General features: G+C 36.4%; 1 protein-coding gene across 4 annotated transcripts in view; it reads right to left on the bottom strand.

Annotated features, from left to right (window-relative positions):
- The window catches only part of LOC150094875 (acyl carrier protein, mitochondrial-like), a 109521-nt gene extending 102239 nt beyond the window's left edge, over positions 1-7282 (bottom strand). For all 4 annotated transcript variants that reach the window (XR_016550112.1, XR_016550114.1, XR_016550113.1 and 1 more), the window contains exon 1: positions 7064-7282. Coding sequence is in view for 1 of the 4 variants with exons in the window: in XM_090410919.1 (XP_090267045.1) it covers positions 7064-7216 (153 nt within the window). In the remaining 3 variants the exon portion in view is untranslated. The remainder of the gene's footprint in view (positions 1-7063) is intronic.
- Positions 7283-17000: the final 9718 nt, after the last annotated feature.

Genomic DNA, 17000 nt, shown 5'->3' with positions numbered 1-17000 from the left:
GAGTGATCTTGTAGATCACTTGGTTTTTGAAGGTATGCCCGCACTTAAACATACCTCAATAAAGGTCAAAACCAGTCTGGATAGTGGTCTGTCCCATAATGCATAACATTATACATGTCTGTTGGGATATGTGCCTTGCATTATGGGATACTAAGGCAATTGATGTGAAGTCAGTAGACTCTATCATACAAGTAGCCCAGTCGTGAAGTTACCTCACGTGCAAACTTTGTTTGCTTACACTTGGATAAAGGATGAAACCAAGAATATAATTTTTGGGCATCTTTAACTTAATGGACTTTCTTAATTTCTTTTACTCCTGGTATCAAAGGCAATGGCATGCTGGAAACTCAGCTACATACATATCTTTAGAAAAAAAAAAAAAGCACAGTGGAAAGTATTTTTATTTTGTAATATAGTGTCAAAGAAAATGTGTTATAGAAATCAATATTTCAGGTTAAATCTTTGAGTATTGTAAAAGCTATGAAGTGAACATATCACATTTGTCAAGTTATGTTTATTCTTGGGGTGCTTAAGGGTCAAAGTTGTATAACTGGGAGACCTCCACATAGCCTTTCTAAGAAATGTGAAGAACCAACTGGAGCTTCTGATCTAATGTACAATTCTAATCTTCTCATGGTGCACTCTATTAGATATCTACCTGGATACTGAATGAACGAGGATGGGCTGGCAATTTGGGATTTAGCTGACTAAACTGTCTTCTTACTGGCTTCAACCACAATGTAAAATGAAGGCACAACATAACAGAATTTCATGCCAGCAGGGGCACTGCCATTTGCCCTAGATCCCCATGTTTTTGTTGGGAAACCAGGGTGAAAAGTGCAAAGTAAGCTATTAGAACACATCACAATTCAGCATCAATAGAGTTCAAGATTGGTGCCATCAACGTAAAAAGTATCAATTGAAAAGAAACAGAACTAGCAGAAGAATTGGATATGTACCAGATCGACCTAATAGGCATGACGGAAACAAAGAAGACAAAAACAGGCGAGATCTTTCTAAGTGACAAATAGAAAATATAGAGCAATGTGGGCAAATATCAGATTGAGGATATCAAATATCAAACTTATTTGTGCTTGTGGTCCCACAGAAGATTCTACTAAGGAAGAAATGGAGAAATTTTTCGAAACAAAATGAAAAAAGAAAAGTTGTTCCTTACTGGAGATCTAAACAACAAGAGTAGGAAATGATAACCAGACATATACATTTTGGAAAAATTTTGGAGAAAAAGAGGAAAGCTAATCATAATGGAAAATGCCTGCTGGAATCCTGTTCAGGACATGGACTAGTTATTGCTAACACCATGGGCCAACAAAAATGTGCATAAATTCACACGAAGAGAAAATGCAAGAAATAAGAAAAGTCTCATTGACTATGTTATAGTTCATAGTGATGTTTTCCCACTAGTTCAGGACACAAGAGCACACAGAGGATTTGAAATAGGAAATAATCACTATTTACTATTTTTCTACTTCAAGTATGGGAATATGTATTCCTGACTACATTCCAGTTGAGAGTTTTCTACCACTGCACAGTGCTTGTTTCACTTGACACTGCTACTAGAATCATAATCACTATTTAGGTTTGTAAAATGGAATTGCATATTGAAAAGAGTGTGTTAGAAAGTTTTAAAACGAATCAGAGTCAAGCAGCTTTCAGAGGTAAACTGTAGACTCAAATACATAAACATCATTCAAGAAAAAATGAAACAGTTTGAAAATAACAACCAAACCCTGAAGAAAACATTGATTGATTCAGCAATCAAGGACAGAAAAATCAGGACTCCATGACAGACACAGGAAGTTAAAGAGACAATCAAGAAAAAGAAGAAAGCATATTGATAGTTCCTGGCAAATAAGTCCGCTTGTGCTCTTAGAGAATAAAGAGAAAAATGTAAGCAAATGAAAAACACTGTTTAAAACAAGTAAACAAGTTATGGGAAGACTTTGGTAAGAACATAACACAGAAAATAAATATCAGGAAAGTGGTAAAATATTCTGAAAGCTATTGAAAAAAGCTTAGAAATACAGGAAAGAGTATAAAAGGAATTAGAGATGATCAAGGTAACATGAAAACTGAAGACAAAAGTATTCTAGATGTCTGGAATAATTATTTTGAAAAACTAATAAATGAAACAAGCAGTGTCAAGTGAAACAAACACTGTGCAGTGGTAGAAAACTCTCAACCAGAATGTAGTCAGGAATACATATTCCCATACTTGAAGTAGAAAAAAGTAATCAACCTGAAAAAATGTGGAAAGGCAGCTGGAATAGATGAAATGTGACCAGAAATGCTCAAAAAAACAGAGTTACCACTGTATAATTCAGAGGACCTGATCAGAGTGTAGGATTCCAGATGATTGGAGTAGAGTTTTCATAGTACACATCTATACAAAAGGAAATAAAACTAAATGTGAGAAATACAGAAGTATTTCCCTACTGAGGTGTTCCTGGTTAGATTTATATAACCATAGTTGAGAAACAGCTAAGAAAAATTGTTGAAGGGAAGCTTGGTGAAGAACAAGCTGGATTCAGACTAAATACAGTTTGTCGGTTTTCACTTTAAGAAAACCGACAAACTGTAGTTGAGAAATCTTGGGAATATAAGAAGGATTTCTATTTAAGTTTTGTAGATCTGTTAAAGGCATATGACAAGGAACCAAGAGGATAGCTCTTCAAAATGCTAGTTATATAGTGTAAATGGAACATTATATCAAGTAATGCATAGTCTCTATTTAAGCTGTAAGTCAGCAGTTAGAATTAAAGTCTGATGTTAAATCAGGTGTGCACAATTATCTCACTGTAATTTATTACCTACATGGATCACAATATTGAGGAAAGTGGTATTAAATCTGATATCAAAATTGATAATGTTAATCTTAGCTCTTTACTTTATATAGATGATGTCATCTATATAAAGATTAAATGCTCTAATTACATGCTAGCCTGATGGATCCCTGGCTTTCTTTGTTTACAGAAAACCTACACATACAGGTAGATACACTCACAAGCAGTCCCCCCCCCCAAAATAACAATATGGGATTATAAAAAAAACCTATATAACATGGCAAAATTAATCAGTTCAGATAACAATGCTCTAACTACTGAACTTGAACCATATCCTTAACACCTTCTAAGGCCAATGGCTACAACCCTCAAAAAAATCTAAAAAATATTAAAACCACAACCCCTTCCCTCCTTCATAACAGAGATTACTCTAAATCTATCGCCATTCCATATCTGGGGTATATCTGAAAAACGAACAAAAATCCTAAGAAAATATGACCTCACAACTAGTTACAAACAACATAAGAAATTGCATCTCTTATCCGCTCCACCAGAGACTAGTCACTTTCCCTAGACCTAACTGGTGTATACAGATCTTGCAGTTGCAAACAGTCCTACTATGGCTAAACATGCAGGACAGTCAATATCAGGATCTCTGAACACAAGGACTATATCCAGTTCCACCAATACAGCCACTCAGGACTTGCTGACCATGCATTTGACACCCACCACAGAATACACTGTAAGAAGAAGGGAACTTTATTACCCCGCAGTAAGTACAAATACGAAAGATTATTCCTTGAATCAGTTTCGGCTCTGAAAAACTTCCCACGCCTCAACAAATTTAGGCGTATGAGACTTCCCCAGATTTGGGAAGCTTACAATCATCAGCCCAATGGCCAAGACAACCCAATTTAGCCCACTAAGGGGTACCTTTAGGACCGACTTCAGTTGCTCACTGTTAGTGCCTGCATGCACATATCATTGTTTTGTGATCCCTGAAGATGGCAATGTAATGCTGCCAAAATATAGGTGGTTATTAATTAAAGTTTTTATAATTAATAATATAATTTACATTGTCATTTCTTAAAAAATTAGAAGCATCTTGAACACTGTGATCATATACCTGATCTGGATTATGCTAATGATGTGGTCTTATTCACAATGTGTGAGAAACTAACTTCTTTATTGCTGCAACTAATGATACTTGTAATCAACTAAGTTTTATTATCATTATTGAGAAAACAAAGGTAATAAAAACCAGTGATAAAGAAGAGTACTGTTTTTTTAAAGGTGCAGTTAGTACCTCTTAGTACTATCCCATTCTCAGTAACATTCTCAGAATGCAGGCCATTCACTTACTCAACAAGATTATGTTATGTGATCCAGAAGAACAGACACATCTGGTGAAGGAAGACATTTTATCTAGTCAGATCTACATGACTCATGATCGCCTGAGAAACTTGTATGTATGCATGATTAAAATATAAAACCAGCATTAATATCTTTATATTATTCTGGGGGTATTTATGATTATTATTACTAGATCTTTATTATTAATTCAGGACATACAAGCAGTACCATCTTAACAATTGTAGGTCCCTGGGCAAAGCAATGCACCGGGGTCCCTACCCACCCACCTACCGGAATAAAAAATGTAATCTCCAGTTCTCTTTCTTAATTCAGTGTTCCAGCTAGAAGTCAAGTAATTTATACCCTGTGCCAAGAGATCTCTCATGAACAATATGGCAGCATGGGTGCCCCTGGGCAACTGCCCAGTGTGCCCATGCCTTAAGATGGCTCTGCATGTAAAGGAGATGCAGATAAGGAAATGAAATTTATATAGTTGGAATTTATATTGCTGAGTGATAATTACCTGAGCCACAAGGTTCAAGAGTGCTGGATCTGATGATAGCATCAGAGAACTTAACAGTAACCAATCTAGCTATGCTGCCTTTACCTGGGGAAAGTGATCATGTAGTTTTGACTGAGGAGATTGCCAGACACAGAATTTTTGGTTATGAAAGGATGTATGTGGAATTACAAAGCAGGTGATTATAACAAGCTGAGGAGTCAGCTTTCAGTGGTGCCATAACATAAGAATTTGGAGGGGAAAGATGTTTGTAGTGCAAGGGAGATGATCACAGTGTGGTTGAAGAAAGCAACATCAGAATGTATACCCAGAGTTAGAAGGCTAAATCAGGTAATAGTTAGATGGATGAATAGCATCATTAAGCAGGTACTGCAGACAAAAAAAGATATATGGAGGGAATATAAAGAGAAAGGCAATCGTCATGCCCATGAGTAGTATAAAGAGGATTTATTTTAAAATGTTTAATAGTGGGAAGGTAACAGAAGCAAACCAAATAGTTGAATTATTGAATGAACATCTTGCAGGGATATACCATCTAGGTGATGATGTTTCAATGCTACATGTGACACCGACTGAAGAAAGAACAGAGATGCTTAAAATATTGAAGCACCTCAATGTGAATGCTGTCATGGGATCAGATGGCATATTGGTCCATGTATTACAAGAATGTGCAAGGGAATTATACTCCTCTGACTAAGATGTTTAATTTAAGACTCAGTACTGGGAAGGTACTAATGGAGTAGAGAGAGGACAATATAGTCCCACTGCATAAAGGAAGCTCCAAGACAGAAGTAACAAATTATAGACAATCAGCATCTCAACAGTGGTGGATAAGATATTGGAAAAATTGGTGAAAGAAAGAATTCAGGATGGATGGGAATATGATACTTTGTAAGGGACAACATGGTTTTGTATAGGGTAGGTCTTACTTAATAATTTGCTTACTTTTGATAATAAAGTGAAAATAAAGTTGGATAAGGAAAATGGCTACTCAGTGATATTGCTAAACTTTGCAAAGGTATTTGAGAGGATTCGACATAGAAATCAATTGCATAAATTGGAGCAAATGGGGATGGAGATGAATCTGGTGATTTGGATTAGAGGATAGCTGATGGACAAATATCAAATACTGGTTTACGGAATTGGGTCCAGGAGAAGGCAGGTGACCAGTAGTATACCATAGGGCTCAGTACTTGGTCATTTGTTGTTTATTTTGTACATCAGTGATATCGGAAATAATTTCAAAAGAAATGTTCTTGTTTGCTGATGCTAAATTGGAAAGAGCAATGGTAAATGAAGATGATGCAGAGATCCTGCAGGACGACTTAACTGGACAAGTAGTATCTGTAAAGGTAAATGGTTGCCACTTTGGGAAGTGATTGAAAGCAGTGTACTATACTGATGGAACTAAACTGCAGAAATCTGATGAGGTCAGAGACTTGGGTGCGATTGTGGACAGGGATTTCAAGTTAGAGGGCATATTGGAGGTAGCCAAAACAGCACATCAAATTGTATGGCTGTTGAAGAACACACTAACAAGCAGGGATGGAGAAGTTATTTTTTTCTCTACAAAGGTTTTAATAAGGCCACTTCTGGACTACTGCATGCTGATCTGGACACCAAAATTCCATGGACATGAAGAAGTGGAGAGAATCCAAAGGTGAGTTGAGAAAAATTTTGGGAAGTCTATGGAATGCTCCCTACGAGAATAGCCTGACAGTTTGTAAACTTCAAAAACTAGCTAATAGACAAAAAAGATCAGACACAATAGAAGCATATAAGTTGTTAAAGGGGGTTTTATAGGATTGACATTGAAGACTTTTTTCAGTACATGGGAGAAAATGAAGGGTCACTCATGGAGATTGTGTATGCGCATGGTAAGCTACAGTGTTAGGGCTAGATTTTTTATTTGGAAGGTGGCGAATGGGTTGCCAGAAGTGGTTGTGAATTCTTCACCATTAAATGAGTTTAAGGAGCAGTATGATAGCGTATCATCTCCAAAAAAAAAGGGGGGGGGGCAAAAATAAAATCTTGCACAGGGCTATCTACGGCAGTGATGATAGGTATTGCGAGATTGCCTTGTGTGCAAATAATGTATCTCCTGCGATGAGTCTTTTGATTCCATGGAGATACCTGTATAATAAGAGTGATAATTATTCTCGTATATAATTACATGTGGTTCGATAAGCATAGAATTAGGACTTTCACCGTTGCAAATAAAGAAACCGATTGATAAACACATGCAATTTAACTGACAAATTATAACAGCAAGTGTAGTAGCCATACTAGAAGTTATTGGGACTCCAAATGGATGCTCGGTATTAAAAATAATATATTATTCGATCTGTAAGGAAACGTGCTAAACAGCGAACACTCACTAACTCACCTGAGCCGGAAAGCGAACGGTACATGTAAAAGCTTCCTTTTGCACCAAAGCACATATGTTACATTTTGCAGTTAACACAGAACAAGCTTTAGGCGTTCTTAAAAATATGCTACTTGAAGCCACAGAACGAAACAACCTCAGAACATTGGCCATTTTTACAAACAACACGTAGATGAAACAACTAAGATAGCCATGCGAAGGTTATTTCATTTCAGTTTCGCTTTTTCAAACCCAGAGGGCGGTCTAAGAAAAGCAATTTGAATAGTATTATATACAGTATATTAATTGATATGTTAATAACCTATGAATGAAATCAAATACAGTATTGTATTACCAAAACATTGTACATATTACGGTGAAATTTAAATCTGGGTGATTACACTGATAATGTATCAGTTGTTCTTATCCATTTTTTTTCTTGCTCTTCCCGTTTTAATTGGTTTTCTCTTCTTTCAGAAACGTTATAACACACACACACACACACACAGTACGACAAGAATGTATCCTCTCACCTCTGCTTTTCAATACATATACAGGGTGTTCGGGATAAATTTGACACATTTATAATTAATTATATTTTTCCGTAAGTTACATGTATTAACACACACTTCTCTTCATTTAAAAGTTTGGACCCTTCTTCATTCATATACAAGATGTCAGAAAGGATGGATAGCTGGAACCCACCTGAATCATGGAAGAGAATAACTTGTATCATGATGATTCGTGCCCGCCATCAAAATAAGGATATTACGACTGCTGCCCAATGCTCCCTGAATACAGTAAAAACAATCAGGCATGAACTAGAGACTTGCAATGGTGACTACGAGGATGTAGCAAGAAGAAAGATCCCTAGCAGACGATCTGATTGCGTTCGTACAGCAGAATTCCTCGCAAATCTGCAGGAACAGGTGTTGAAGAACCCTGGCATTGGAATTCGGGCTTTGTTCGTGGAGTTGCTAACTGTAGTCAAGCCCTGGATAACAAGGGTAGGCAATGGTAGGCCGTATGTATGGCAGCAGGATTCGGCCCCTTGCCACACCTCTGGGAAAAGTCAAAAATGGTTGTCTGAAAATTTCTACGACTTCACCAGTCCAAATGTTTGGCCTCCAAACTCCCCAGACCTTAACCCCATGGATTATTTTGTATGGGGCGCAGTTGAAAAAGACACCAATCGCACTTCCAGTAATACAAAAGCCCAGTTAATGGATAAAATTAAAACAGTTTTTGCGGCCCTTCCCAGGGAGACTGTAGCATCAGCTTGTTCGAGGTTCCGAAGCAGAATTGAAGCTGTGATCGATGCTAATGGTGGTTATTTTGAGTAAATCTTGTTGATAGTATTGTAATTAACTCTGCCTGTAATGTTTTTTTGTCAATTCATTAAATTTAATAGATACAAAGAAGATTTTCTTTTTCCTTACGAAACTGTCAAATTTATCCCGAACACCCTGTATAAATAAAATTATAACGATCTGGAAACAGTATAATCCATTTGGCGTATAAATAACCCCACAAATGAAGATAGATACTCTACAATTTGCAGGTGATCAAATAATATTAGTTACATCAGAAGATGATTTACAAAGATCATTAAAATCATTAAATGATATCTCAAAACAATATAATATGACAATATCTAAATAAAAAAAACAAAATTAATGGCATTCAAAGGAGGAAACCCAATATGAAGTAAAAGAATGATAGATAATAAAATATTAGAAGAAGTAAATACTTTCAAGTGCTTGGGATGTGATTTATCGTACGAAGAAGAAAAAGACATAGATACAAAATATCAAACTTTGTCAAAGTAAATGGCATACTAAATAATATATTTAAGCTAACTCTAGTTACAAAAACACACTAGAATCAGAGTATATAATGTCTTGTCAAATCCCACTCTACTATACGGAAGCGAAACATGGACCATAATAAGGAAAGATGAAAAACGAATTCAAACAGCAGATATGAAATTAATAAAAAAAAAACAAAAAAAAAACAGCTAGATATACCAAGTGGGACCATAAAACAAATGAAGAAATTTTACAACCCCTGAATATGAAACCAATGAATTACTACATAAGACAGTATAAACAAAAATGGACAGAACATTTAAATCGCATGGACAACAGCAGACTACCAAAAATATTATACAGATATGAAATAAGTGAAAAAAAGAAGAATCGGAAAACCAAGAAAGAGATGGCATGAGACTGGCACAGGACATCTGACCTAAATTCCATGTTGGAAAGAAGAGATTTATTATTATTATTATTATTATTGTTGTTGTTGTTGTTGTTGTTATTGTGTTGTTGGAGCGTGCTGTGTATGCATATGAACGGATGCACTGCGAAATTGCTGCCCCCATTTTTTATAGTTTTAAAGTAGTTCCGACTCCTGTTTTTAATTTGAAAGTGCTCCCAAGTAACTGTACTTGTCACGCCGAAGAATATAAAATTCACCGAAATCGGCTTCGAAGAAACCAAATTTTTAAGTATTGAAAAGTGAACAGAGAGGACTGCGATCAACAACGAGTGTAGAACAAAGGACGTCGCCATCTTTACAACCATGCCGCAGTTGCTAAGGGGAAGAAAGGTGTGTCATGAAATGTATCGAATGCCTGGAGAATTTATTGTCCAACGGAAATCATAACCTGTACGAAATGCAGTAGGATTCTACACTTAAAATGTGCCGGCTTTTCAGAAACAACCTGGCAACGTAAATCCAATGCAACACGCGATAAATGGAAGTGCATACTCTGCAGGAAGAACGAAGAAACGTAGCTAAGGCAGCCGATTATACCGGAGGCAAAATTAGACGATGAACTGAACAGACAAAAATGCAGGTGAGTCCTATAATTACAACTCTTTAAATATATTAATAGAAAACGGTCTAGAGACTATAAAAGCCAACTTAATAGATCTTGTGCAAGAACTGTTTGACAAACAGAATGAACAAATAACAAAAAATTCTAGCGAATATGAAGATTTGGTCAAACATAATAATTTAGCAGTGATAGAAGTGTTACAAACAGTAAAAGACATTAAAATCAGCATTAACGCACTAAATGACAGGCAACACAATTTGATGAAAGAGACATCTGAACTCGGTCAAGAATTTCATTCTCTAAAACTACAATGCGAATGTTTAAATCAGCAAAAACATAAAGAAGATCTTGTCATAAACGGTCTTCCTGAAACTGCACCTACAGAAAACCCCAGATAGCGTTGATGTAGGTGATTGGTAGTAGAGGTTTGTGTAGTAATGGAGATGGAGAGCTATACAATAGGTGTCCTCCTGCGATGATTCTTTGGACTCCTTGGAGGTATCACGAATAATAATAATAATAATAATAATATGTAAACAGGCTGTATAATAAAAACTATGATATTGATATTGAAAAAAAATTATGTACATTTATATTTTTTAAAAAAACCACTGCCCTCTACATTTTGTACTGAACAAAAAATGTAATAGTATACTTTATTGTATATATGTAAATACTCTGTATGATGATAAATAAAATGATATTATTATTATATTTATTAATTTAATTTATTAATTTATTACTAGAAAAAGGTTTAGAAAATATAAAAGGCAGCTTGGTAGATCTTCTCCAAGAACTATTTCATAAACAGAATAAAGAAATAACAAAAAAAAATTAGCGAATATGAAGAGTTTGTTAAATTTAATAATTCAAAAGTCGAAGAAGTCTTACAAATGGTAAAAGACATTAAAACCAGCATTAACGCATTAACTGAGAGGCAGCACAAATTGATAAAGACACATTGGAACTCCGTCAAGAATTTGTGGGGGGGGGGGGGGGTGGGGGGGGGGGGGGGTGGGGGGGGGGGGGGGTGGGGGGGGGGGGGGGTGGGGGGGGGGGGGGGTGGGGGGGGGGGGGGGTGGGGGGGGGGGGGGGTGGGGGGGGGGGGGGGTGGGGGGGGGGGGGGGTGGGGGGGGGGGGGGGTGGGGGGGGGGGGGGGTGGGGGGGGGGGGGGGTGGGGGGGGGGGGGGGTGGGGGGGGGGGGGGGTGGGGGGGGGGGGGGGTGGGGGGGGGGGGGGGTGGGGGGGGGGGGGGGTGGGGGGGGGGGGGGGTGGGGGGGGGGGGGGGTGGGGGGGGGGGGGGGTGGGGGGGGGGGGGGGTGGGGGGGGGGGGGGGTGGGGGGGGGGGGGGGTGGGGGGGGGGGGGGGTGGGGGGGGGGGGGGGTGGGGGGGGGGGGGGGTGGGGGGGGGGGGGGGTGGGGGGGGGGGGGGGTGGGGGGGGGGGGGGGTGGGGGGGGGGGGGGGTGGGGGGGGGGGGGGGTGAATAGGTATTTTTCATGAACGCAGCTTAAAAAAGAAGGTAGTATATATGTTTTAAAAAAATATATTTCAAACCTCAAGGAAATGTGAAAATTGCGAGAAACATATCACTACGAAGACATTCATAGTTGGGTATTCGCATATCATACAGTAAGTAAGCAACTAGAATCGATCGAATATTTTTCTTGAGTTTTGCAATTATTCCGGGATGAATAATCTATCTCAAATACATTATTTTCCATTTATATTAACCGGAATATTATACATTTTTAGTTGTAAAATAATATTCTTTTTCAAGTAGATGGGACATAACATTACACAAAAGAATATTGTTTGGTCCACATGTAATAATTCATAGTATTATTCTAATCTTCATTACATGTAAGTACACTGCACACATTCATATTGAAGGAAAATGTCTTTCAGAATCTTGTTATTCAGTGACTAAACTGGAACTGAGAATCTGATATTGAAATCTGGAACTGAAAATCTAATTGGGCAGATTGGGCCAGATTTTCTTCCCCAATTCCTTAATATGATCAATGTTGCTTCTTTTGAAAATAAGATGCATATGAGGAAGTTAATAGCTTCTGCTCTCCCTCCAGAATAAGGAATATGGAAGCTTACACCGCTCTTGTTCATCCGTTTCGATAATATTCTGAATGGTCTGTAAGTCTTCAACAAAGAGTGCTTGTAGAGCAACCTTCCAATAACATAAGGACAGTGAACGAACGATAACCGTTCAACTGTGACCTTGCACTAGTAGTTGGTTTCTAACTTCTGTGAAATAATACAAAGACACTCGCGATTTTTGTAAGAGGTTGCTCTCTGTGTTGACTTAGGTTTCTAAACACACTTGCAGGCTTTGTTTTAATGATTTATTCCGCCTCTATATAAATTGTTCATCGAAGTTATTATTTTGGAAAATTGACTACGATCTGGAAAAACGTAAATCATTAAGGAAAATTTTGCTTATGGTAGTAACTTAATAACAATAAATCAGAACTTTTTGTTGAAATGTCATCGTGATGCCAACTGCCAAATGATTAGAATGCGATGGGCACCCAGTCGTCCACATATCTTTCCTTTCTTTAACTCTTGGCATCTTAGATTATATTACCATCAATACCTTGGTTTGAAAAATAGTTGCGATTTAAAAGTAGAGAAGACTCATTGGTATTGCTGGAGACTGTTGAACTGAACATCATCCTGAATTCTAAATATTACACGTAACATGGAGATGAGATATAACCCAGAGAGTTGACTAAATATTAAGAATGTAAAAATGTGAAAATGCAACACTTATGCTGAAATTTCTATGAAGCTGCTGTTCATATGCTGAACCCCATTATTATAAATAAATCAGAATTTATTTATAATTCTTCAATAACATTACCTAAATCAAGGCATTTTCAGATATAAAAAGTTTAACTATCAAATTGCACACAAATGCAACTCTAAAACTTCTCGCAAATCCCCAAGATCAGTTTGATTACAATTCTCTTCGTCTTAAAACTGAATTTGAATTTGCTAAGAAACGTTACATCCAACAAGACTGCTGGTCCCGAGGATATGCCTGCTTAGATTTAGAAGAAACAAAGTATGAAATTCTCTCATCAGTTGCTGATGAGAGAATTTCATACTTTCAGTTATTCATTCTTCTTCGTACATTCAATTATTCATACATTCAATTATTCATTCAGAGAATAGAGAATGATGTCTTGTTGAATTTAAAAATTCCGTAATTGTAACAATGTTCAAATGATGTAAACTTTCATCTTCCTACTCACAATTGTTGTCTCTTTCTGGTTATAGTTTTTCTTGCATGCTGGTTAACGGTTTAATAACACTTACCAAAATGTCTCTTCGCATTTGAGTATAATTTCGGGTGGTTCCCTGAAAAGATCGAAAATACCTTCACTACATGTGACTCCAGGCGAAATATTATCATGTGGCATGGTTCTTATTGATGTAGTCAAAGGGAATGAAATCAAAATTAAATTTATTGTTTACACTTTGAAATAAACCAGTGAACAGATTCACCTAAATGCAAATATACGAAAGACATAACTGCTTCACCAACTAGCTCACGATTATTCAGCGCATACCACTCATTCAGGTAAATGAAGCAACCACGGAAAAAGTGAACTGTGTATGCATGGTTGCTCATTTTCGCGATCCTAACAGTAAATGAAAACCTTGAAGAGGAATTTCAATGTCAGCTGATATGGAAGATACTTTGTACGTACGTGAAAAACATGTTTTTGAGGAGCACTCGGTTTTTGAGTAATTGTTATCCGAATGATTCAGTATAGGTGAGGAACATAGACATATACGCTTCAAATATCTGCAAATAATGCCATCTATCATTCCTGTGATCGTATAATCATCGATATTCTGTTATTAATTAAAAATAACCAGTAGTAATTAAAAATAATCGTTTTAATTACTACAGGTTGCACAAACATTGAAGCAATGAGTATCATTCACCTATTCCTCTGGATCTTCAAACTCACTTGAAAACTGAACAACCAATAAAAATATAAATAAATAAATAAAGCTGAGAACTACAGAAGACCAAAATGGAACGATAGGAAAAAAAAATAAAATAAAATTTGAAATAGCGAAATGTAATTCACATAAGCACCCAGGAATCTGTATGGCCTCCATGTCGGTAAAAATTAAACAAGGCAGTGTCATAAATGATCTCGATATTTCGAAACTATGCAGAGTGTCACACACTCCGAGGAGCAAGAAATAGGAAAATCTCGTTAGTCTTTTGGGATATTTCTCTTTAACCAGCAGTACCACCTCGAAACATGCGTTCCCAATGTAGAGATTCATGTGGTTCATGTATTCGCCTTATGAGCTCGATACGAACTCACCTGTTTTTGTTTTGTTTTGTTTTGTTTTGAAAACGATCATACTCTTTCATGAGTGACTTCTTATTATCAATAGCAGCTTATTGTTAAAGATATTTAACTTTATCTACTGTTTTATTCTTTCAACTTGTTCCGTCCATTTATGTTTATTTTTTTCTATTACTGATTCCTGGTTTAGTTCTTTCATAATTTCTTCATTTCTTTTGTAATCGAATAGAGTGTACTTTTCACTTTTTCTCATAAACTTCATTTCGGCTGTTATTAATCTTCGTTTGTCTTTTTGTTTTATCAAAACAAAACTGAAAAAACAAAATTGAAACCAAAACAAGTATTAAATTACAAACCATTTGGAAAAAGAAAACCTGGACGTCCTCTAAAGAAATTCAACGATAACTTCTGAGGCCGGAATAGGCCATTGTAGGCCTACTTCATCATACTTTTCATCCATGAAAAGTATTATGGCGATGAACTTAACAATACAGTGTTTACTTGACATTTCAATTGGAAATGTCAAGTAAACACTGTACTTATGTCGCACAGCATATGAAATACAGTTCAACAGATATTTCCAACATAAATAATGACCCAGCTTACGCAATGCAAAACGGAAGTCAGAAGAGCAGCATGTTGCAATGCAAAAAAAAAACTACCAAAAAAAAAAAACTTTTATGGAAGAGACCCAGTTTTTCAGTTCAACAGTTCCTACAACGACTATGTAGTTATGATATCAAATGTGTGTGTTTGATTTCAGGGTCGTTGCATAGCAACCGGTTACATAAAATCAATGCAATCTAGAGTTGCTTATATGAGGCATCAGTTGTGATCTCAAATATGCGTTTATTTAGTCAATGTTGTACAACGATGGATTTTGGAGATTTTCTGTCCAAATAAATATTGGTATTTCGGATACGGATTACGAATACCATATGAGCAATCAAGGTTTACACATACAGTACATTGAATATTGTAACGTTAATTGCAATTGTGTATTTCTTGTGTTTTATTGCGTTTGCAAAAAAAGAACTGGTATGTGTATAATCTCTAGCTCTTCACGTTCGAATTCAGTGGTTTATAGTACGCTGCAAAATGTTCCTTTGCTCGTAAATGTAGTTTACAAGTAAAGGAAAATTTTACAGAGTTTAATATGACAATGCATTGGCACAGACTAAGACTCGTGAAGGAATATAAGGATTAACAATGATAGCTTCGTCTTGTTGTTAGGCTGTGACAGCTTATGTTTGGAAATTCTAATATAATGTTACAAAGGCTGTATATTATGCATTCATAAGTGTAGGCTTTATCCACGTTACTTATTGTATTTACAGCCGAGGCATTACTCAGCAGTTCTTTATTATCGGGTTATATTAACTTTTAGGAGGCAATTATGAAAGTATACATTCCTGTTTCCTAGAAACCAATATAAATTGCAGTATTTGTTCCATGTATCTACATTCTACAATCGGAGAACGAAAGCTAGTTCTTTATGCTGATATCCAAACAAATGAATTGTATGAAACTGAGTGTTGAATGAAAATTAGTCAAACAGTTGCAAATCATTTCCAACAATCTGCAACTCTGTGCGTGATGTGCAGGATGTCACTCGGTGAAACATTATAGCTGGTGTGCAGCATTTACGACCTTTTTTTTCTTTCAAACTTTTCTCCTTACAAATATGAAACCAAGCTTGAACGCACTTATAAATAAGAATAAATTATATTTTAAATGTGATGTGTATTTTAAATAATATTTCTGATATAAATATGATTTATTTTAAACAGTTTATATATTTTTTCAAAACCTAATTGTTCCAGCAGTTCGTATCCGCTTTCTACCAGTTAATGTTTTTGATTGTCTTTACGTGAATGTTTTATATGAATTTTTCTCGTTTTGCAAGGCGATATATACTTAGCGTGTGTTTGTACTTCAATACGCAGAGCCGATAAAATCACTGAAGTAAAAGCAAATGTCGTATATTTAGTTTCGATCGTCTGTTAGCTATACGTAGGAGTAAACATTGAAGTAAATTTATATCAAAATGAAGAGGCTCATTTTAGGCTGTAAAATTAAAAATTGTCATTAAGACCATTTTTACAAAATGGTTAATCATTTTCCGATTATCTCTAGTTTGCTCTCGGGCTCCTCGCAATTGAATTCTGGCCCTCTCTAAAACTAATAGCGACATAATAGTGGCGCATTGAGGCAATTACAAATCAAATCGATAAATATTTGAAAAGATAGAAACCTCTTTTGCTTCAGAGCATAATTATCCAATTATTGCAAATTTTGCCGATCACAAACTTAGTTATAAAACGTTAGTTAGTTACATTTTCTCCTACTTCACGGAACCAAAACAAAATGATGTCATCGGATGGTGGGGAAAAGCCATTTGGAAGAAACATCGAGAATGGGGAAAGTTACTATATTATTTTTAAAACTATATTTTAGAACGAACCAAACACATAATGTTTACTAGAGTTATCTAAAGAACAGAAAAAAAAACCATCTAGAGAACAGGAGACTATGCAAAGTACCATCAAGACGCCTATTAAGTATCTAGATTTGATACTTTTCTGACTGTTGTATAGTAAAACATTTAACGGATCACTAAATATTGAGTTTTTATCAACAGGAGGTGTTATCACGATTATCGTTTACTAAGTCTACCAAAATAAGAAGTCAGAAGATTGGCTCTTCTCCGAATAGTGATGTAATAGAACCTTCCAAGAGTGCAAAATAGGTGAAAGGTTTGAGCAAAT

The sequence above is a fragment of the Typopeltis vanoorti genome, chromosome 21, assembly GCF_054136105.1.
Source record: "Typopeltis vanoorti isolate ZY-2024b chromosome 21, IOZ_Tvanoo_1.0, whole genome shotgun sequence".
NCBI lineage: Eukaryota > Metazoa > Arthropoda > Arachnida > Uropygi > Thelyphonidae > Typopeltis > Typopeltis vanoorti.
This window is presented reverse-complemented; position numbering and strand designations above follow the sequence as displayed.